Source organism: Asterias rubens, chromosome 18 (genome assembly GCF_902459465.1).
Source record: "Asterias rubens chromosome 18, eAstRub1.3, whole genome shotgun sequence".
Taxonomy (NCBI): Eukaryota; Metazoa; Echinodermata; class Asteroidea; order Forcipulatida; family Asteriidae; genus Asterias; species Asterias rubens.
Genome location: NC_047079.1, coordinates 1068020 through 1091151, shown reverse-complemented (window position 1 = coordinate 1091151; position 23132 = coordinate 1068020). Strand labels below are relative to the sequence as shown.

Here is a 23132-nt window from a genome sequence, read left to right as displayed (position 1 = left end):
CTTAAAGGGTAATTTTAAACTGATTTTCAATTGTATCCTTTGTTTTCTCAGAGTCTACTTCCGCACAAATGCTTTTGGGAAACAAGAATATTCAATGGAGCAAAACAAATTAAATGAACACATTGCGAACAAAATGCATTTACTATTCACAACTTTTGGATGAGATTGAAGTCTTTTTGATTGTTTAACACGTTACGCAGGATTCCGCTTTGGGCCGGTGTTTCATGGAAATCTGTTCCCTGAGATTCTGTCCTGATTTTGGGGAGGTGTGTCAGGAGATTATGTTCTCCCAAAATGTCCTCCCCCTTATACGGCAAACTTGTTACAAACTACTTGTGATAGCGCCTTCGTTTAAGTCACCCTCACTCAGCCCATGTTATAGTTTCCCAAACAGGGGAAAGAATCTCCGGCAGCAGTCCTGGAGAATTGCGCGTGGCCCTTGAGGTAGTTTCCTCCTCCACAGTGAGCGGTGACCATGGCGCAGAATGTTTTGAAGCCTGGTCCATACTTCTTGCGCAAAATGCGACTTCGACAGGAATGTTGACGTCGCATGATTAAATCGCAACGAATTTTTCGCAACAGTTGAACTGTGTTAAACCCCTACGAAACATTCGCTGTGAGTGCAGCCATGTGACATCAAAACTCGTATCGCATTCACTTTCGGACCCGGCTTTAGTGTTAACTTTACACCACAGCGAGGAGTTTTCAACTGTAAAACTGACAATGCCTGTCTTGAGAAAGGGGACTATACGTTGCAATGTTTTTTTAAATGATCCTTAAATGGGGGAGGTGTTAAATGAAATACGGGCATTTTTTCCCTTTTTGAAGAAATCATACAAAAGGGAATATGCGAAACGACTTTTTTTTAAGAACGTAGTCTCCAAAACCCCTCGCTGCACCGGGTGGAAACAAAATGGAATAAAAATGCACCCGGGCCGCCTGCTTTGGTAAAAAATTAATGTCAGACCCGGAATGAATTCTTATTGGTGACATCTTCACCAGCTAAAGGAACAGCGTTTATAATACGATTATAAAGCTTGAAAGAAGCTCAGGAACAGTATCCAGTGGTGGCTCGAACATGACATCACATATCCAGCAATCCTCTTCGGATGACGAACGATTGCAATCTTTGATAATTTAACGTTCAGTTTTCGGTTACAATGTCAGAGAGGACTGCTGGAAAGTTGTGACGAAATTGCAATTCACCCATAGGAAGGCGTGCACGTTGCTTTTGCTGTTGTTATGTTAGTTGTTTTGTACTGTGTGTGATTTTGAATTTTGGTTCATGTGAAGAGTTACGATTTTTACAACCATTATAAGGCTGCACAAAGGGTTGAATTCGTGCAATTTAATTGTTTACATTCCACTATTAGTCATGCGCTATACGCTGAAAGAAGTTCCTTGATACGCAAAGTTTGTGTATCCCCCCTTTCTTCCTTTTGTAGAAAATCTCACATCTTTGCTAAATTGTAAGGTTTATGGAATTTCGTAAATACATAGACCACGTGTCTCTTTCTACAAAGACCACGTGTCTCTTTGTACAGCCTGAAATCTGCTATATTTTATTGAAAAATAAATAAAGCGATGTTCACTAAATGTTCCTCTATACAAAGAAAAGAAAAGAAAAAAAGGAGAATCTGCATCGCATGGGGGGGGGGCAGTCAGATCCATTTTGGAGTGGTTCAGTTTGAATCCGGAATCTGTGCCAACTGACACAAAGTCCGAGTTAAACTGACGCAGATCCGAGTTAAAATGACCCTGTTCACTCTCTCGGGTCAGATTTACCCCTGTGATCCGGGACCCGGTTGAGTTTGACCAAGACATTTTAAGAATCTAATTCTCAACCAAGAAAGTAATAAAAAAGGCGAAGGTTTAAAATAAAATAAAGCTGGGAGGGATTTTTATTTCGTGGAGTGGCTAATCTGAGTGGTGATGTAAAAAGCCACTTTTATTATGCTAAATTTAGTTTGGTTTTAGTTGACCATGTGACAATTCTGTCTAGTTTAATTTGTTAATATTTTTAAATGGCTGTTTTTAAATAAAGCTGATTTTACAGAAAAAACGGACAAATTTGCTTAGATTCCTGACTATTTTAGTGTTTATTTTCTACCAATAACAAGGTATCGGCTAATTGATTATTTGGGCTATTCTTCGTGCTATTTCTTTTAATTTTATTTTATTTTAATCTCAACCCCCTGTAAACAGTGCTGGGCTGGACTAACATCTGAACATTACAGTTCGATATTTGACCCAACGTTTAAAATTGAGCAACCAACCAACCTAATTTGTATTGAACAAAACATTATTTTCAAACTACTTCTAAAATTGAGGAAACTGTCATGGTGCACCACTGATTTTGAAGCTATGAAGCTATAACTACAAAACCTTTCACATGTAAACTACAGCAAGGCGTCCATCCTTGTATGTTATATATACATTTTTTACAAGGGGTCCCATGTTGAATTGCAGTATTTTGTTTAAAGATACCGTTTGTGCATCATGTTCCATCACTTATTCACCATTCTATACCTACTGTCACATATTTCCCAAATGTTTCATTTTAACCAGTTTTGAACAGCACACATCTGAACATTACCGTTCGAACTAAATGTTTTCAATATGTTATAATCTTGATTAAATAGTCACAAAACAAAGAACATTAACAACTTCTTAATATGATTTACATTAAAAACTTAGAAGAAGAAACCCTTTAGTTTGAACGGAAACCTTACTAATTTGATCCAATATTGTATTCAGCATAGGCCTAACAGCACTGGCAGTTTTGCCTATTGCCACTTCCTTCTCCAATATTATCCTGACTGCAAATGTAGCGGTGTACCTGGCGGAAGGGTGGAGGGCAGGGTCACAATACAAATTACCGTGGTAAACCACCTATCTTAAGTTAAAACGAATCCTAGTGCTTTGTGAAATCGTACACTTGCCCGTTTTTCTTCCGTTCCGGCATTATTTGTCGACCCCATCCATATTTTGCAGTTATGCGTGGGTCCGACGCTATGTGATTCTTTCTTAGTCCCGTTTATACCCGGTCACGTACAATTTATTATTTTCCTATCCCGTGTCGTTTATAAGTCTTTTTTCCCCTTTCCCGTATGATAACTATACCGGGACCGTTGATTTTTTTTTGCCGTCCCCCTGCCCCGTCCAATATCATACCATATCTAACCTTCAGCTCCGTGTGCCTTTCGTCCCCGCGATTCCTTGCGTTGGCAGAGTTCTTTGCTTGCCACTGTATGCCCATAACTCATAACTCATGTTTTCCAGTTTCGCTTGGGTCCCGCTAGTGGTTCTTTCCCAAAGACGCATCAATTCAGCAGGTTGTGGGCACCACTTGACGTAAAACAATGTGGCGGCTCCACGCGATTTTAGCATAATAATGGGTGCATTCGTTTAGCTTCCCTGGGTCGACCCAGGTCTGCCCGGTACGTTCGAATAGCTTTGACGGGGCTCACCCCGGTCAGCCAATGTGCACAACTACAAAACCTGGCATGTTTCTTGAAAACTACAGCACGGGGGTCCATTTTGGTATCTTAATTTGTTTAACTCTACTATTGTTTCCAACGATGCATTGGAGTATCTTTTAAAGATTGCGCCTACGCATTTTGGGATGTTGTTATTCGTGTTTATCATTTCAACCCTCGGTCAAAGTTATGCTTATATTATTCAAACTTGGTTACTGCACATAGGCCTACATCTGAACATTACCGTTTATAGTTGACTAAATATTTTAAATTGAACAATACCATGAAGTAGCTTATCTGCTTTATCAAGTTATAATCGTGATTAAATAGCCACCAATCTACGAACATTTTGACATTACTTTATAAATGACTCGGCCGCAATCAAGATTATTGTGATGATGACGTCATGTGATGCGGATAAATATTCAGTACTCCAATTCAATCGTCACCATAAAAACGGAATGATCCAAATTCCTTTTTGAGGTACTCCTCATTTCAATTTAAAACAAATAACATAACTAATGAAATAACAATGTAAAACAAGGTTATAACAATAATGAGATACAAATTTTACTTGAGACAGCTTTGACTACTAAAAACAAATTCCAACGAAAACTTAAGATTTTTTTGTCAATACAATAAACTAAAATGGCGATCAGCTTTGATCTCGCAAGACCAAAACTCGTACAGCGAAAACATCAACAAAATAATTCTACTTCTTTTGGGCAAGTTTAGTGTAAATCTGTGGACATTGTGTTTTTTGTCCTGCAAAAGTTACATAGACCCGTAATTAATTAAACATGCACAAAATCTGACGAAATATAACCGAAGAATTACTGAAGAATGTGATGGTAATTTGGTTAAGCTGGGTGTATGGTTTGACGAGAGAGTAAATTAATAGTCTTCAATGAAGCATGATCCATCTTCTAATTGAACTTAAAGTTGTCGTTTTTGGTCACGGCGGCCACGAGGCCAACACGCCTGGAAATTGATAAGAAAAACATAATGGTATTCATCAGCAATTATATATAAGATGAATCCCACTCTAAAATACTGACAAAATTACCCAAGTCTTGTTGTACCCAAAAGAGGGTAATTTTTAATGCAGATTCCGAGTCAAGTTCTATACCTATATACTTGATTTTTGACACCAGCAAGTTTGTTGTTATAATACACTTGTTAGTTTCAAGAAGCACACGAATACGAACTAGTTTGATCAGTCTCATAAGGGCCTTACTAAATCGAATCAGTGTCAACTCTTCGCACAGACGCCAACCACCAGCGCCACACGCAGCTCTGAATGTCACGTTGGTTATTTTGGGAGTAAAGTTATGATTTTAGTGTGCCTATAAGGCTGCACACTACACTGTATAACGCACGAAGGCATTGACTCCTAAAATGGCGCAACCAAGATTATTGTTGGGATGACATCAAGTGAATTTGGTCAACAGCTTTGTTTCTTACATCTCTTGCTTTTTCTCAAAGCACTTTGCAGTTTGTAGTGTGATGTGCTTTATATCATCATGGGACAAACAAAGATGAACCAAAATATAAACACGTTTTTATCCTCAAAATGTTACCTGTTCTTTTCGAATCCTTCCTTGAGCAACGAGCGAATGTTTGGATTCTGCGTCACATCCAAAACATACTGCCCTCTGTTGTTCTTGATGTAGATGTCGGCTTTGTTGTTGATGAGATACATTGCTAGAGTAAGGAATTTCGTTTTCTTATCGGACGATTCCCCCTCGTGTTCGGATTTCCGAATAAGCTCTCTCAACTGTTGACAAATGTACGAAACAAAATGCAGAGCATTTTTACGGATAATATGACCGTTGTTGTCGTTGCTATAAAAATAAACCACTTAAATAACATGGTTTTAATTAAATCTTTACCTATTATTGGTTGGATTTTCACAATTGCGTTGTTTGGTGTATATGAAAATTTATTTGTCAGATACTCATGATGCCATATCCCTTTGGACGTGTGGTTATAATAAAAAAGTGTGTTATATTATTTTCTAGTAAAACAAACAAACGATCATCCAAAAGCTTGGCAAGAAAAGACATAGCTATGGCTATCAACCAATCAATATGCTCTCATATTTGTAACCAGCATGAAAAGCTCTGTTCGTCCCCAAAACGTAGCTGAATGCATTTCAAATCGTGTGGCTAAATGTAGCTTGGACCTCAATTTAATCGGTTTAATTTAAATGTTATACACGCTTTTGGGTTACAACAAGTTACAAGGTTTGGGCTACGTATAGTCATAGCTACATCTAGCCACATTGTTAGAGTTAAGTTCAGGTCAGGGCAACATTTAGGCACACGGTTTGGTCTTCATTTGGGGTTAATTGTTCGGAGCAAAGTTTAGATAATTATTACAGGTAGGTACAAATGGTTGGTGCTACGTTCAGGTCGATTCTATATTTACGTACATGGAAGGGGCTATTATAATGCTTTTGGACAGGACTACATTTGGGTATACGAGGCACGTTAGGGGAGCGTTATAGTTGGGCACATGGTTTTGGGCTACGCTTAGGTCAGGGCAATATTTAGGTGCATGTTGGGCTACGTTAAGGGCAGTGCAACAGATGGGTCCATGGTTTGTGGCTACACTTAGGGATGGCAAAGCTAAATTCATGTACAGAGCCGGAGATACATTTAGATCAAGGCTGTATTTGGGTGCATGTTGAGGCTACACGTAGGTTTTGATATGACATGTGTAAATTTCGGGACCTTACAAGCATCTTAAACAGGGATATGAGATGAAACATGTGTATAGATACCTTTTCAACTGGCACGGATTCAAATGCGTTTTTCATCTCAGCTTTGAGAAAAACACGATGAAGTGCAGTGTTGCCGTTCAGGTCTTGAGCGTTGACGTTGGCGCCGTTAGTCACCAAAACCTCAGCACACTTGTTGAATGAGCGCTCTACTGCAATATGCACTGGTGTTTCTCCACCGATTGTTTTCAGATTAATGTCACATGACTCCTGATTCACAAAGACAATAAAATGTGTTTAGATTGTCTGATTAAGCAATGGTGGTTTTAAATTGCAAACATTTTACATAGGAGACACCCACGTGACCAAGTTTGGAATAGCGTAACATGTAAACCGTTAGTTACAATATCAAACGGAGCCCAAGGCCGGTGACGGAGCAGAGGTTTGTACAAAAATTAAATGCGCCCTCACCTGTTTGATCAGCGTCAAGACTATTTCTGCGTGATTGTTTATGACAGCCAAGTGAATTGCACTTAATCCGTCGTTCTTCTGGATGTTGACCATGTGTGGTGCAGCTTTAAGAATCCTCTACATGGAATATTGTTTAAACGTACATAAATATTGTAATAATTTTTTTAAATTTTGTACAGTAAACATGACTTTCGATGTTGGTTTTATAAACTCATTTCTTTTCAGATTTTCTGTTGGCATTTATTCAAGTTTTGTATACAATGAATTTTCTTTTATCAGACTATAATGTAGTATACCTATCCCAATTATCTTATTTATTTTTTAGTTTGAGTTAAAAACAAACAAAACAATTCATGCCAAAATACACATAACGGAAATACAGTTTACACGTACTACGAATTGTCACCGCAGGCAGCAAAGTGTAAGCAGTTGATTCCTATTCCGTTGAGTAGCTTCAGATCGATCCTTGGATGATCAATTAGCAGATGTAGGATCCTTCGGTCGTTCTGGATGATTGCTATAAACAACGGTGAGTTGCCGTGGATGTCCTGTTTGTGGAGAAAAATAAGCCCAATATTTATCACCATGCACATAGTGATGTAAATCCGTATTAGAAACTTGGGGTCACGATTCTGAAATGTTCAGTTTAAAAATGTTACACAGCTTGACATAGCAAGCTAAATAATGAAGAACCTCCATTTATACTCTATATCATGGTGAATTCAGGAAGATTTGAGATTTATTCGTTGTATGGTACACAAACGAGTCATCATTTCTGCTTAAGTGAGTAATTTGATCTGATCTTTTAGGGCCATCCTCTCCCGTCATCGAAGTGGTGTGGGATATTCTACAAGTATTTAGCACACTCGATACGCAGTAAATGAATAATGTGTAACTGTCATAATACACTTGACGTTGTTTTCTTCAAAATGTAAAGAGAAAGTAAAATGTTTCAACTGGGTAGCCTGAGAGTTCAAGCGAGTTCAAGAGGGCGTAGGCAAAAGCCATGGCTTATGCCACTTTACAGGAGTGACAGTCTCTTAATGTATTGACAGGTGTTAGTGATAGCCAAGGCCACAGCTTGAATAGGAAAATGATATATTTTTACTTGGAATTTCACATCCACAGGTTTGTTTTCATGTTTAAGCAAGATCTCTGCACATTTTCGATGACCTGCAGCTGCAGCTAAATGAAGCGCAGTACTGCCCTGCTTGTTGGCATTATTGACGTCACAACCACGCTGCAGAAGATACTCAACGATTTCTGGCTCTTTTCTGAAGGGAAGACAACAAGTTAGATCGGTTTAATATTGACAATAAGCTGAAAAATTAACACATGAAAGCTAAATTAATTTGAAAGCTGACTCACCCAAAAACTGCAAATATAAGCGCAGTGTTTCCGCCTTCGTCCTTTTGTTCCAGTGGAGCTTTACTGTCAATGAAGGCTTTGACGACATCCAAGTGCCCTTTGTATGCACCAACGTGAAGTGGAGTCTGACCTATACTGTTTTTGAAATTGAGCTTTTTTGGGAGAAGAGGAGGATCAAAAGATAAACGGATTAAAATGATGAAGACAAAAGTCACAACTACCAAATCGTTGAGGGCGCTACGCTGCATGCATTGGCCACCTGTGTGTGCCATGTAGTGACAACGACAACGACAACGACAACGGCAAACGATAAGAAGAACACGAAGAACATCAACAGAAACAGCAACAACCCAAAAAAGTCACGCAACAATTAAAAAAGTGAGCCTGGCAGTTAACAACCTTACCAAATCCACATGTAAATTATTTTTTAACTGAACTGTATAATTACCTCTTCTGGATTGCTTTTGATCGTTTCCCGAACTTTCTCGATATCCCCAGTTGCCGCAGCTCTAAAAAGTACCATTCCAGTCGGTGAGTCATTCGCCCCAACTCCATGTTCTAGATGAAGCTTTAGCAACTCGGCAAGCAACCCGTCTTGATCTTTAACTATATCCGGAAAATACACAATCTAAGTTTTAAAATGGAATGATGATACACAGTTTAAAGTGACAACATTTTGCTTGTTAATTTAGTGTGTTGTGCTTTACAAAATTTGATTCTTTAAATGCCACACATTACCTTCAACTCGTACTTTCCTCTTTTTCTCCTGAAGTGCGAGGCAAATGGGATTGATGAAAAACGAAGATCCTCCAAACTTCACTTTGACGTCTCCTTCTTTGTCAACCATGATGACCTCACCAACTTTCCCTTTGAACTTCAAAAGTAGTTTGGTCATAATAATTGTTTCGAGAGGTTTATTCCAGGCCCTACAATATCTTGGTTGAATTTACGACCAGTCTGTTGAGCAGTTTGCAATAAAAACAGTACAGAGCCTCCAAAATGACATTAGATTGAAGTTATACATCAGTGCAAGAGAAAACAATAAATTATGATGAAAAGTTGGTCCATCGGAGACTACGTACCCCAGGGACATTGGAATAACTAATATCGATGTAAAAGGTAGGCATTTACTTAGACTTGATATCAAGCCTTATATCGCGGTTATTCTTTTGCATCTCAGCCACTAAAAACGCGCCCACATTATTAGCTATCACGCGCCTAGACTGGGCCCCTGTCTTTATCCGCAACACGAGCTTAGAAGAATGACGTCAGACGTTCAGGCTATCACGCGCACTATAACTTAGTCTGGTTCCCAGACCCAAAAATCTCCGACTAGGCTCTGTCGAATTTAGGGTCCAGTATTACCCAAAGTCACGACCAATTTTCGAAGTTATCCGAAATGTTCCGAACGTGTTGTCGTCAACATTCGGACAGTATCGTTGATGGTCGGTATGGAATCATAATGTCAGTCCTGTCGGCCGTAGATCCAGAAGTTTTTATGCCAGCTATTGTTATTTAAAGCCAATGCAGGCGTTGTGTCTAAATAAAGCGTTTGCAAAGCGTGCGACAAGTTCAAAATATAAACCTAGGAAATCGCTCCGGTTTTTGTCCTTGTTCTTCAAAAATATTTTCTTAAAGGCGTTTTGACTTGAGTGTTCATTAGACATTGAGGATTAAGTGCCATAATTTTTGAAAGTGGTAAAAATGGGGCAAATCTGGTGACTAGCTGTCGAAATTATACTTGTTGAACCAGATTGTCATTTGCCGATCAAAATAATCTCGTAAAAACCCTCCGGCCTGCCTGGCGGCCGTCGGGAGGAGGGTTACGTTATCGCAACTAGTGCAGACATGGTTTCCCTGGATATGACCCCCGACCCTGACAACGTGCGTCATGCTCTATTTTTAACCGTGGGTGATACCTGACCTAAGATTTTTAACAAGAGACGGCAAGGAATCTTTGGTCAGGGGACCAGACTACCTATCTCCCTAAATCTTAAGGTTCAATGACGGAGGTTGATCACAAGAGGGCGCTGTTTGTAGCGGCTATTAGGACGACTAAAAAACCACGATCAAAGACTTGGAACCAAGTCTAGCATTTACTGTACACACCTACATGTATGTTCAATGTCCAGTTTCGAAAAAGTAACATTGGTATTCGCTGACAAACATAATAGAAATGTCCAATGTCCAATATCAAAGTAACTTTGACACAATTCACCGGACATTACCATGTCACAACAATGTTGGTAACACTAGTTGTACCATTGCTATTATTAGTCAATGTCTCATGTGTTTTTATCACGCATCATTTTTACATAATTATTAAAACCCTCATCGAGACAGTGCCACTGTGCTTTACCATAGAGTTCACTGCCCATATTTGCATTTTTATGCATAACTTTACTAATAATGATAAAAAATACAGGCTTCTGTGTAATCCAACTTCATACCTTCGAAAAACAAACTGCCAAAGTTCAATGGCCATGCTAACCCAATGGTCAAGTAGTGATTGGTTCCACAAGTGTAGGCCAGGGCTGTCCCATTGCTTTGTGTACAAAGCTATAGAGCAAACGCTACCGATTGGACCATGATTAGACTTTTTGGTGGTGTGTTTTGGAAGGAAACTTCAATGCCATTTTAGCAAAGCCTTGTAGAGTGTCCGTGGCTGTTCATGGCAGTTGTGTACTCCACCCAACACCTACTGAATTGTAGCTTTTTGGTTTTTATAAGCGTGCGTTCAACTTTAATCCGAAGATAGACATGTTTTTTTTTCTAAACAATTCAAAAGAAAGTGCCGAACAAGTGCAAAATATATTAAATCTAAGATAGTTAGCAAATAATGTTTTTATTTTATTTTTTGTGTTGTTGCTAACTTATACCTAGACCCTCTGAAAGGTGTTGGGCATGGAAAACATTGGAAATAGCCTTATTTACCCAGGCTAATTGAGATTTCCCTGAGCGCAGACTAAGAGGGAGATGAACTTTTTTGTCAAACGCATAGAAGGGTTAAGTGAGTGCTAGAAAAGTATGCAGATACTACCGGTGATGTACTACCTTATCTTTATTTATTTTTTTAAGTTACTCGTGTCATGATATTATGGAATTAACAATACCAAAGCGTAATTGTATGATAAAAACAATCACCACTGATGGTAGTCAAAATCTCATATATGAGACCTTTTTGATTGGAGAGAGATTGTATTTACAACCAGAGAGTTTGACTTTTTTTGTATATGTTACCTTGGCCATTTCATCTTTCCATCCACATCTTTCAGTTTGCAGTGCTTTAAGAATCGGGATGGTCAAATCCAGCAAACAAACCTTGTCCCCCGGCACCGCATACAGGCGAACATTGCTTTCATCTGACAGATTGATAGATAACCATACAATAAAAAGGAAATGCTGAGAGGGAAAATGTGTTTTAAAACCTCATATATACATAACATAACATAATAATTAAAATTTATAAGGCGCTATTCCATCAAGATCATAGCGCACTAGAAAAAAAAAATAACTTGGAAACGAAAAGCAGAAAGAGAAGTAGATTCCAGTTGAGAGATTGTTCCAAATCGTGGGCCCAGCCACGCTGAAAGCCTTCCGACCTAGAACTTTGTTTGCTCTGGGAACTTTCAAACGAGTGATGTCAAGTGAGGACAAAAGACATCGTGGAGGAGTGTAATATGTGACAGTAAAGTGGTAATATAATGAGGTGTAGTTTTGTTGAAGCATTTAAAAACGAGAAGAGCAATCTTAAAAATGGATTCGTTCTCTAATTGGTAGCAAATGAAGTTCCCTAAGTGATGGGGTAATATGTTCTCTCAAGGGTGTGGAACATACTAAACGAGCTGCACTATTTTGTCATCTTTGAACTCTGTCCAATTCATATGACGTTGCACCAAATAAAAGGAGATTGCCATAGTCAATACGAGAGAGGACTAAAGCTCTGGCAACATGATGGAGAGTATCCTTATCCAGGTACCGTTTGATTCTCCTCAAGTTACGTAATTGAAAATTTACTGATTGGCAGAGGCTACTGGAAACTTGCTTGCTTATTATCATTTGAAAATCAAATTGTATACCTAAATTGCGGACAGAATCAGTAGGGTCAATCGATGTATCACCCATATGCAAAGATATCTTCGGCAGTTTCTTAAGATTTTGGGGAGTACCAAACAATGAACTCAGTACAATGAACTCAGTTTTATTTTCATTGAGCTTAAGCTTGTTAGAAGTCATCCAGTTTTGAACATCAGTAACACACAGCTGCATTTTCTCAATGGCAACTTGCCAAGCACCATAGTTGTGTATCATCAGCATATAAATGAAAGTCTATGTTATGATGACGTATGATATGGAGGGTATAAATTCCAAACATCAAGGGACCCAACATTGACCCCTGGGGTAACCCATACTCCAAATCAACTGGACCAGAGTATAGGTTATAAATAGGTACCCTACTTTGTCTACCTGAGAGATATGATTTGAACCAATGTTTGAACCGCAGAAGTGCAGTATCGGAAACGCCTAAATCATCCCTCATTCTGTCAAGTAAAATATCATGATCGATGGCAGGTGTCAAAGGCAGCAAACGAGTCTAATAGCACTAGAAGTACAACATTAGACATATCCATTGTCTTAAGAACATCATCCTGAACCTTCAAAAGAGCGGTACTATTGTGTGTTTTATATGCGGACTGATAGAGCTCCTCAAGGTTATTGATTGACATGTGTTGCTTCAGTTGTTTAGCAGCAGCTTTCTCAATAAGTTTTGCAATGAATCCAAAGAAAGTTACCAAAACCATTAAAGTCACCTGGAAGTGGTATTTTTTCAAAATAAAGCTTTTGTCACTAATATATGTGTTTTGATGAGTGGAATGTGAATAAACAGTTAACTAAGGTTTTAAAAAATCAGTTATTATGTTATTTACAAATTTAAGAGTAGACCCCGACCGAGAGGGCGCTGTTCGTGACGTCAATCGAGGCAGACTTTGCCTGTAATGCGTAGAGTAAACACAAATGTAAAGTACATGTACGGACCAAGTCGTGAGTAACGGTTGTATGGCTTCTGACTGGCACCCCCGAACAAAGATATTGACAAAATAGGGACACCGCCAATATAGGGCTAGATAGCTCAGTTGGTAGAGCGCCGGCACGTTAATCCGGAGGTCGTTGGTTCGAATCCCACTCTAGTCAATTCTTTGTTCAACCCCAAAAATCGTTTAAAAAAAAAGAAAGCAAAATGTTTTTTCCCGGCAATGCCGACCAGGTGTATTGCTGCTGAATGCAGAAAAACACTTTTTGAAATGTACCAACTCCCGACTTGGACGTACATGTACTTTGAACGTGTGTTTACTATACGCATTGCAGGCAAAGTCTGCCTAGATTGACGTCACAAAAGGGGTAGGCGGAGTCAGCCCCCAAACAACTTTATATATTTTTTAAACATATAAATCGTGACAAACAATAACTAAAAAAATTGTTTTATTGTTCGCAAGCATATACTGTTATGTTTGAAAGAAAAAAAATTATGTTTCCAGGTGACTTTAAGTGCAGACTATGGGGTGATTGTAGTGCAAGCAAAAGAGCATTGACAAGAAGACGATAACACAAGTAAGACAACAATAATTTTTCGGTTGATCGGCCGTAGGCCTTCACATAAACACTGCACACCACAATGAAAACACGAGCCAAAGCTCATAATCTCGAGTTCTTGTACTCACCAAGAACAGGTAAATGGTCGATATAAAAGTCACCCCCGGTATCTCTTTCGGTGTACTTCAGGTCTACCTTGCCGTTTTCTCCGCTTCGGTAATTGCAGCTAATACCACTCGACCATATCACTTTTACACAGGAGCGCTCAAAAACCAGTTTGTTTTGGTAATCATATCCACGCACAGCACCAACATTTCCATCTCCCCCTGAATGAGTTAACAATAAATTCCATTGTGTTAAATAGCCGGAGCGAAACGGTAGAAGGAAAAAATCAACTTTACGATCACTATAAAAATGTGGATACTCTTTGAACAGTGGCGTGTTGTGGCGCTTAAGCTTGCCCAGAATGCCCTTAACTGCGCTGTGTAAGAAATGGTCTTTGAAGTTTGAGTGCTTAAAAACTGGTAGTCTTGATGTAATTCAAAACAGAAAACAGCTTGAATAATAATGAACAACAAAAATAAAGAACGATTGCCAGAAAACGCTTACGTTAAAACATTGCAGTTTGTAGCCCTGCTGTATGATGATCCAACAAAATCACTCCTTTCACAATTAATAATTCTGAAAAATACATACCATCTTGATTTCCCCATGTCCAGTCTGCCCCTCTCACGACTTGGGCACCTTGGAAAATCCCCAATGACCGGCTCTCGGCAGACCACCTCCGACTTGGAACGTCAACACTGGAAAAAACATAATTTGAAAACTTAAAAGACGAGACAAGCAGAACGTTCAACAAAAATATGAGACACATAATTTGAATAAACGAGCAAATAGCAGCAAACATAATGAATTAAAAACGGAGGGAAACATCAACGACAGAGTGAGCCAGCGTATAAAACAAATGGGATACCGAAAAGGTGTTTTAAAAGTTTAAAAAGAAACAAAAGACAAACAATTGTATCGTTTTGTTCTCATAAAATTACCACTGCTGACTGTTACAGACTACTGGTCAAAAACCGTGAACATTTTGACAATTTTTGTTTTTGTAAAGTGTTTGATGATGACTGCTGCCCTCTCGGTGATTGGTCAAATCATATGAACATCTTCATTTAGTACAAAAATAACGAATAAAGTCACAGGGGTCACAAACATAAAAGTTTTTACCAAAACTGGCCTTTATCGATGACCTTTTTAATTGTTGTCTTCTTTTTCGTAGACATGTGAAATACATTTAAAATGAACAAAACAGAAACTTTTGAAAAAAATGCACTAATGACCACTATTCTCGAGTCAAAAGAAAATAACAAGAAACAAACTAACAAAATGTCACTGAAGAACAAAAATATTGAACATGAATAATGACATTACATTAATTCTAGGATAAGCTCACCCATTAATACCGTCTGCCTCGATTCGTTTAAAAGGATGCTCCAGATTATGTTTACCCCTGTGGTAACATTTGTGGCACAGTTCGTAATCGTTGCATAATAATAATAATAATAATAATAAGACTTGTAATGCGCACATATCCACCCTGCTGGGTGTTCAAGGCGCAGTAAAACCAAAACAAAAACAAAAACAAAACACAAAGAAAAACAGACACAACAAAATTAGTCATTGAAAACCTGTGACATAAGATAAGTTTTGAGAAGAGACTTGAATTTTGCGGTACAAACACAAGATCGAAGATTAAGTGGTAGAGAGTTCCAGATGCGTGGCGCGGCTGAAGAAAAAGACCTGTCACCCCATGAGTGTCGAGACTTGGGTTCAATGAGGAGAAGCATGGAACTTGATCGAAGATTCCTTGATGGAGTGTAAACTTGAAGCAGTTCAGAAATATAGTGGGGAGCCTTGCCATTTAGAGCTTTGTGGACAATGAGCATCAGCTTGAAGATGATTCGTTGAGAGATAGGGAGCCAGTGTAGTTGTTTCAGAATGGGGGTGATAGAACAGGATTTTCTAGACAGTGTCACAATGCGGGCAGCAGTATTTTGGAGCCGTTGAAGTCGGGAAATCTGGTTGTTAGGTAGACTGTATAGAAGAGCATTGCCGTTGTCAAGACGAGAAGTAACAAATGCGTGAATGACCTTTTCAGTGGCACTTTTATCCAAGTACTTGCGAATCTTACCTATATTCCTGATGTGATATGATGATAAACGAACAATATTGTTGATGTGTGGCTGAAGTGTCATCGATGAATCAAAAATAACCCCCAAGTTCCGAGCTTTTAGCGAGGGAGCTATCCGAGCATCACCGATGGAGATGTATGGCACTGAAACCTTAGTTAACTGTTGACGTGACCCAAATAAAAGGAACTCTGTCTTATCATCATTTAACTTCAGGAAGTTTTGTTGTGTCCAACGTCGAATCTCTTGGATGCATTTCTCAAGTCTTGCAATAGATGCATTGGCGTTTTCTTGAGAAGATTTAAACGTGATGTATAGCTGAGTGTCGTCTGCGTACACATGGTAATTCAGATTAAATTTGAGGATGATGTCACGAATCGGTAAAGTGTACAGCGTAAACCACTGCGGGCCGAGTACTGACCCCTGTGGCACAGAGTAGTTCAAAACAACAGGGTCGGATATCGCAGTGCCAATACATACATGCTGAGTTCTATTGTGGAGATACGATTTGCACCATGCTAGGGCTGTGTCCTCTATGCCAAGGTGATTCTGGAGCCGAGAGAGAAGGATGTTATGATCAACAGTGTCAAAAGCAGCACTCAGGTCTAGCAGGACTAGTGCTGTAAGGTTACCATTGTCCATAGAAGAGAGAATATCGTTGCTCACACGGACTAGTGCAGCCTCGGTCCCATGGAAAGGCTTGTATGCTGACTGGAACACGTCGGACAGGTTGAAAGTATGAATGTGATCAGAAATACGTGATGACACTACTCGTTCGATGACTTTTCCAAGATATTTTAAGTTTGCAACCGGTCTGTAGTTTTTAAATATCTCCTTGTCCAGGTTTGGTTTCTTGATGAGCGGCCTGATGTAGGAAACTTTGAGGCTATCGGGGAAACAACCGGAACTGAGAGATTCGTTTACAAGCTTAGTGATGTAGGGTACAAATATATCAATGTTTTGCTTTATCATGGATGTTGATACTGGATCCAGCTCACAGGATTTTGAAGGAGATTTCATAATAACCCTTTGAATCTCAGCAACAGTGGCAGGCTCAAACACAGATAGTCTACACTCTGGTTGAAGATGTGGCAATGTCTGCGGCACGTTGTAAGGGACTGATGAAAATGATGAGCGGATGTCTGAAATCTTGGTGACAAAGAATTTCTGGAACTCGTTTGCTAAGTCCTGGTTATTGTAGGTGGATGGAAGGACAGGGGTTTTGGGTTTGAGCAACAACTTACCAATTATCTTGAAGAGCTTCTTTTGATCTCCTGAGGATTCTTGTACTTGAGATGAATAATGGATGATCTTTGCCTGGTTGATCAAATTCCTAACTACTTTACATTGGTTGCGATATTCTTGTCGTTGTGTTGCCAATTTGCCATTTTTCCGCCACTTCCGCTCCAGTTGACGACAGATCTTTCTCGCTGTACGAATATCATCATTGAACCAGGAGACTTCAGTTCGGACCTTGACTGATCTCATTTTCCAAGGTGCGTATTTATCCAAGATGTCACTGACTGTACTCTCATATTGGCTGACATAGGAATCCAAGCAGTCATGATCAACTTCTAGATTTGCTAAATGAGTGCCTATGTCGTGGAACACTTCGGGAGAATTCACATGTTTCCATTGTCGGCTCTTTATAGTGACGGTTGGGACTTTGGGCTTGCACAGACTCAAGTTACACATGACTGCATAATGGTCAGATAATCCAGGTAGAATAATAAAGTTTGAGGCAATTGGTGGGGAGATTTCACGAGTTATGACAAGATCCAAGCAATGACCGAGACGATGAGTTGGCTCCTTGATATGCTGGGTAAGACCAAAAGCTTGAAGTAGATACTTAAACTGGTTTGCATGTACGGCATTTCCAACGCATCCCAGCTATGTCATCTTTTCCGCAACAGTTGCATTGAATATGCTTATGTGTCACTCCTGTTACCAAAATTGAAGAAAGACTGGTCAAGAAAAAAAAAAAAAAAAAAATTCGCATGGTCCCGGGGAGGGGGGGGGGGGGGGGGGGGCTAATTTTGCACTTTTTGAAAGCTATGCTCAATTTGTGTCATTGTTATCAAACGAAGAGGTGCTATTTTTCAGAGTGCTGTTTCTGTTCGTTGTTTTCAGTTTGATTTTCTAGACAAGCTGACTTCTTTATTTGTACCGAACCGTCTACACAATTTTTATTACTGCAATTATTAACTCATTAACGCGTATTCGATTTTACCGCAGAGTGTAAACAAAACCAATGCATACGAGCCTGGCTAGGCAAACCGTGTGAAAAGTGTTTCCATGCAAGTTTGGCACCAAGCGTGATATTTATGTGGGTGCAGTGTAGCGTATATTATGACATGTCACATCGTCGAGCTAAACGCTGTACCACTCCGTGCGTGTTAATTAGTGTAATTAAGTAACAATATTTGGTATAATTAGTAATAAAGTGAGCAAAACCGATTTGTGATAATGCGATGTTGTGATTTTTAAAAACGGTCACTTCATTTGAAAGAGCAATCATGTCAGAAAACACCTGGTATTGTTAAAGTCACCTGGAAATATAATTTTGTTTTGCTTCAAACATTACAGTATATGTTTCTGAACAATAAAAACATTTTTTGAGTAATTGTTTTTAACACTCCGCCTACCCCTTTTGTGATGTTAATCGAGGCAGACTTTGCCTCGATCGAACATCGAACACACGTACGTGCAAGTTACATTCAAGTCCTAGTCGTGATTTTGTACGTTCCGAAAAGAAGAAAAAAAACTTGCTTTTTTCCGGCAATGTCGTCCGGAATGCAGCAAAACAACTAAAGATGGGGGTCAGTTTGCATTTCTGTGCAGCAAAACGTTCGAGCCGTGGTGCTTCGAGAATCCGGAATACACTACACAAACAATTTTTCGAAGAAGGTACCTGAAAGACGTAATGTACCTAAAGGAGCATTTGCCTAACGTGAAAAAAAATCAGGTATTGTTTAAACTTTGATGGCATATTTTTAGCTTGCGCCAAGCGTCACTATCTTGTGTTGGCACTGCATGCGATTCATCGCGCCTCGATTGACGTCACGAACAGCGCCCTCTCGGGTCGGGCTTATTTTCAATTTGTAAATAACATGGAAAATAATTTTGTTTAAACCTTAGTTAATTGTTTATTCATGCTCCACCTATTAAAACACATATTTTAGTGACAAAAGCTGTATCTTGAAAAAATACCACTTCCAGGTGACTTTAAACTAACGTGCACTTTAATTCTCACCTAGTGTTGCGTTGTCATATATCCGCAGTTCGGACTTGTTACTCTTACCGCCCATGTGGTAGTTTCCTACATTGCCAGAGTCCCATCGCACCCAGGCAGTGTTCGCTACAGTGAAAAAAAACTTAGAAATTAAAAAAGAACATAGTTATATCAGACAAAAATAATCAAAGTACGAGGAATTCGGGTGAGTCATAGTTATTGGGCCGAATTCATATAAACTAGCAATTACTATAAATAACAGCTCCGAGCAAAATCAAAAGAGATTGCTTTAAAACGTATAAATAACCTTTTGCTTTGACTAATTCCTTTTTCTTAAGCTAGCTCAGCAATTGCTTGTAGGTTCTTAATAAAGCCCTTTCATGTGCGATGAAGCACGCGTAATTAAGGAGCTTAATAGAAACAGGTTTGCTTTTCACACACAATTTCCAAAAAGGCTGCACAGAGCAGAGTGTAGCCTTTAGTCAAGGCACACGCGGCACCTCAAGATATCAAGCACGAACCCATATATCACGCACGAAGAAAGACCAGCGCGAGCGGCGGCGCCGCGAAGCGCCTTCACCTCGTTTTCCTTTATTTTGGCCACAGATTTTGGTGGGAGCAAGTAATGCATTGCATAAAGCATGAACGTGATGAGTTGTTGGCAAATAAGAAGACGCAATACCATAGATCACACGCCGCGTGGCACGCCCATGACCCACACACTTATATAGGGTGCGTTCGTTTAGCTCCCCTGGGTCGACCCCGGTGTGTGGCGGTTTTTTTTTCCAGGACGAACGTGGGTAATGGGAGACTTTCTGGGACGATAGAGGGCAGCAGACTTACCGGGTAAATCCATTGTTCTCAGAATTATGCGCATGTTCAGAACTACGTAAACAATGGAAATTTACCCGGTATGTCTGCTGCCACCTAGTGTTGGAAAGTCTCCTATTATCTGCACACGTTCGTCCTGGGGAAAGAAAACACCACACACCGGGGTCGACCCAGGGAAGCTAAACAAACGCACCCATAATGGTGCACTAAGAAGTCACGTGCTGGGGCAGGGCAACACAAAGCAAAAATTGCTACAATAGTTAGGTGGCTTAGTGTAAAATATGAAGGTTACCAAAAACACCATTATTGGCACAGGGCTTTCTAAGGGTCTTTAATTAATATTGGCCGAGGAGCCCTCCGGATTTTTATTTTTATTTTATGTAAACCAGAAATTTAAAAAGGGCCGCCAAAATGACAAAATATCACCTTTTTTGAGTCAGAGTGCTTGCGAAATAAAATGTGACTTGTACTTGTAGGTAGTTGGACAATATAATAGTTCCAAAACATTGTAAACGATTATAAATACCGTAAATATTTAACTTTCAATCACCCTCCCCCAACTCAAACCAATTAAAATTCATCCTCTTTCGGCAACCATTTCGAGGTAGAAAACCTCTTGGTCAGCATTGGTCTTGGTGTAATCGTCAGTAATCGTAGTGGCAGCGAGTCAGAAACACTGTTTACGTAGAAGCAGTAAAGTTGGGCTAAAACACCGGGTTAAACATGTATGACAAACAAAATTGTTGAAGAAGGTTGCCAACAATTTTGTATTCCATTTAAATGATTTGATCAAGTATTATTGGTTTTGTCATCTTACAGGATATTAAAGTCTCATCAATTTATGCAGTCAACTCTGTATTCCACAGAAATAAAAAGCAGTCGCATCACTATATAACTTGAGTATCTATACATCACCATAATTACAAAGAACATACTATTTTTCTTTACATACAAATTTTAAACAAAAACGCTGATTGGGCTTAAGGAGATCTGCCCATTTCATATTAAAAGTGTATTAGGCTTTTGTGTGTATTTATTTCCTGTTTCCACTGTCTTTTTGGAAAATGTCCAAGCAAAACCTTATTTGTTGTACCACAAAAACTAAAACAAATGCAAAGAAATCAGCCAAACTATAGTTTTCGGTTCATATAGGCCTTATTATTAATTTGTATCACTACAAATAAACAATAAAAGAAATTCAAAAACGTTGAATGATTGCAAAATTGTTTCTGTCACAGCTGTGTAGGCAAAAATGTAGAGCAAAAATAAGAAAACTTTATGGTTGCATAAAGTATTAGTGTGGCAACAGGCACTGATAAAAAAAAGAGACTGAACATTTTGTTTGTCAAAACAAAACAATTTACGAAAGGTTGGATGGATATTTCTTCTCAATTAATTATTGGTTTGTACACCCTAGGCCGAGCCCGGTAACAAACAATTGCTGAATAACACAAACAAAAGGTTGTTGTTATGTGTAGGCCTATAAGTAGTTAGGCAATTGCTAATCATGGTGTAATTTCCTTAAAAGAAAAAAAGATTTTGCTTTTTCTTAATACTAAAGCTTTTGCTTGCCAGCAACTGCTTATTTTTATGTGTGAAGATGTAAACAAAAGCCTAGAAAAAGCAATTGCTACTTTTTATGAATTCGCTCAATGAAAAGGCGTTCGTAGTATATAAGTCAATTTGTTCACCCTGCTCCTTTACCTGGAAATTCTCAGGGAGGAGCACTACATTTGGTCCAGATCCATTCGATCATATAAAATTGCATAATGTTTCAATATTGACAGAGAAAGAGAGAAACAGATTGGGGTTGCATGGTGACACTGAGCCTCCAACTGTTTTTGTGCAATTGACGCTACTGAATATTATTTGGTTTAACCCTTACTTATATAAGCACTGCATATGGGCCTACTATTTAAAAAAAAAAAATGATAAAAACAGTCGTAAGAGACTGTGTAACTTACGATTTTGCGGAGATTGTGATTCAATCACCGTGCCAACGCAACCTTCTCCGCCGTCCTGGTCACGATGTCCCCAGTCTGGGCCACGAACGACTCGCAACCCCTTGAACATCTCACGTAATTTTCTCTATCAGTGAATCTGCAGGCTTTAAAACGAACCCAAAAACCTTCAATTAGTTTGATATGGAGGCGGTATATCAGTTGTAAAAAATTCTTCTACGCTTTATTTTGCAGGAGGACTAGCAGCTATTTTTCTATCTACACCAGTGAAATAGGATTGTGCAGCCATAATTTACAACGCTACCTCGTTTTTTTCGTCTGAACACCACATACCCCCCCAAAAAATGTTGGAAAAGTTCCATGTTATCCTCTCATTTCGGCCGATGTATTACTACCTACCAAAAACTCTTACAACTGTAATGAGTTTAAAAAGACCAATAAATCCAATGATTTCGAGTTAAGCGAAGAACTGCCTTGGGATGCGCCAACCTTTACCTTTTTATAGCTAAAAACATGGCAGAAATTTGATGATGGACGGGGAACATCCACAAACGATTGGACACAAAGAAGCACGTGACGCATTACATCATAGGAGTACACAAAAAGGGTGTGGCTGACAGGATAAATTTCTCATCGGTGGAGTTTTTTTGAGTGTCGCAATCGGGGAATCCCCAGCCTTAAAGGCAGTGGACACTATTGGTAATTGTCAAAGACTAGCCTTCACAGTTAGTGTATCTTAACATATGCATAAAATAACTAACCTGTGGAAATTTGAGCTCAATCGGTCATCAAAGTTGCGAGATAATAATGAAATAACACTCTAGTCACACGAAATTGTGTGCGTTTAGATGGTTGATTTCGAGACCTCAAGTTCTAAACCTGAGGTCTCGAAATCAAATTCGTTGAAAATGACTTCTTTCTCGAAAACTATGGCACTTCAGAGGGAGCCGTTTCTCACAATGTTTTATACCATCAACCTCTCCCATTACTCGTAACCAAGTAAGGTTTTATGCTAATCATTATTTTGAGTAACTACCAATAGTGTCCACTGCCTTTAACAATAATAAAACAACGGCGAAATGTTTTCCCTATCTTCCAAAGCGCAGTTTCTGTTTGGCTGTCTATAACAAAGTCAAAGTGCACCATTTACTTCGACAATCAACTTTATTTTTTGTTTGTTGACTTAACTATATTATGTTTGACTGCCGCACAGTACTTTGGTCACACGTTAAGGTATTTTTTTTAAGACCAACCAATTTTTTTCTCAAAAATAGATTAGCACGGTCT

General features: G+C 39.1%; 1 protein-coding gene and 1 non-coding gene across 2 annotated transcripts; one reads left to right on the top strand and one right to left on the bottom strand.

Moving 5' to 3' along the window:
- Positions 1-2080: 2080 nt before the first annotated feature.
- Positions 2081-22307, bottom strand: LOC117302545 (E3 ubiquitin-protein ligase MIB2-like). Its single transcript, XM_033786521.1, has 17 exons — positions 22245-22307; positions 21849-21991; positions 19075-19179; positions 17681-17762; positions 15086-15175; positions 14329-14435; positions 13761-13958; positions 11281-11402; positions 8779-8914; positions 8489-8646; positions 8041-8192; positions 7781-7946; positions 7069-7220; positions 6673-6787; positions 6265-6471; positions 5060-5256; positions 2081-4460 (listed from the first exon to the last, which is right to left on the bottom strand). Exons 2-17 carry the CDS (start codon positions 21955-21957, stop codon positions 4406-4408), a joined length of 2151 nt encoding a protein of 716 aa, XP_033642412.1. The 5' UTR covers positions 21958-21991; positions 22245-22307; the 3' UTR covers positions 2081-4405.
- On the top strand, positions 13161-13233 carry Trnan-guu. Its single transcript has one exon. It is a non-coding gene; the product is annotated as a tRNA-Asn (tRNA).
- Positions 22308-23132: the final 825 nt, after the last annotated feature.

What these genes read in the sequence shown, in the direction of transcription:
- LOC117302545 (XM_033786521.1), bottom strand. Translation starts at nt 21,957, where the DNA reads ATGTTCAAGGGGTTGCGAGTCGTTCGTGGCCCAGACTGGGGACATCGT. An exon ending in GGAAAGATGAAATGGCCAAG is followed by an intron (nt 8,915 to 11,280) that starts GTAACATATACA and finishes CTACTTTTGAAG; the next exon opens with TTCAAAGGGAAAGTTGGTGA. An exon ending in AATCCGTGCCAGTTGAAAAG is followed by an intron (nt 5,257 to 6,264) that starts GTATCTATACAC and finishes ATTTGTCAACAG; the next exon opens with TTGAGAGAGCTTATTCGGAA.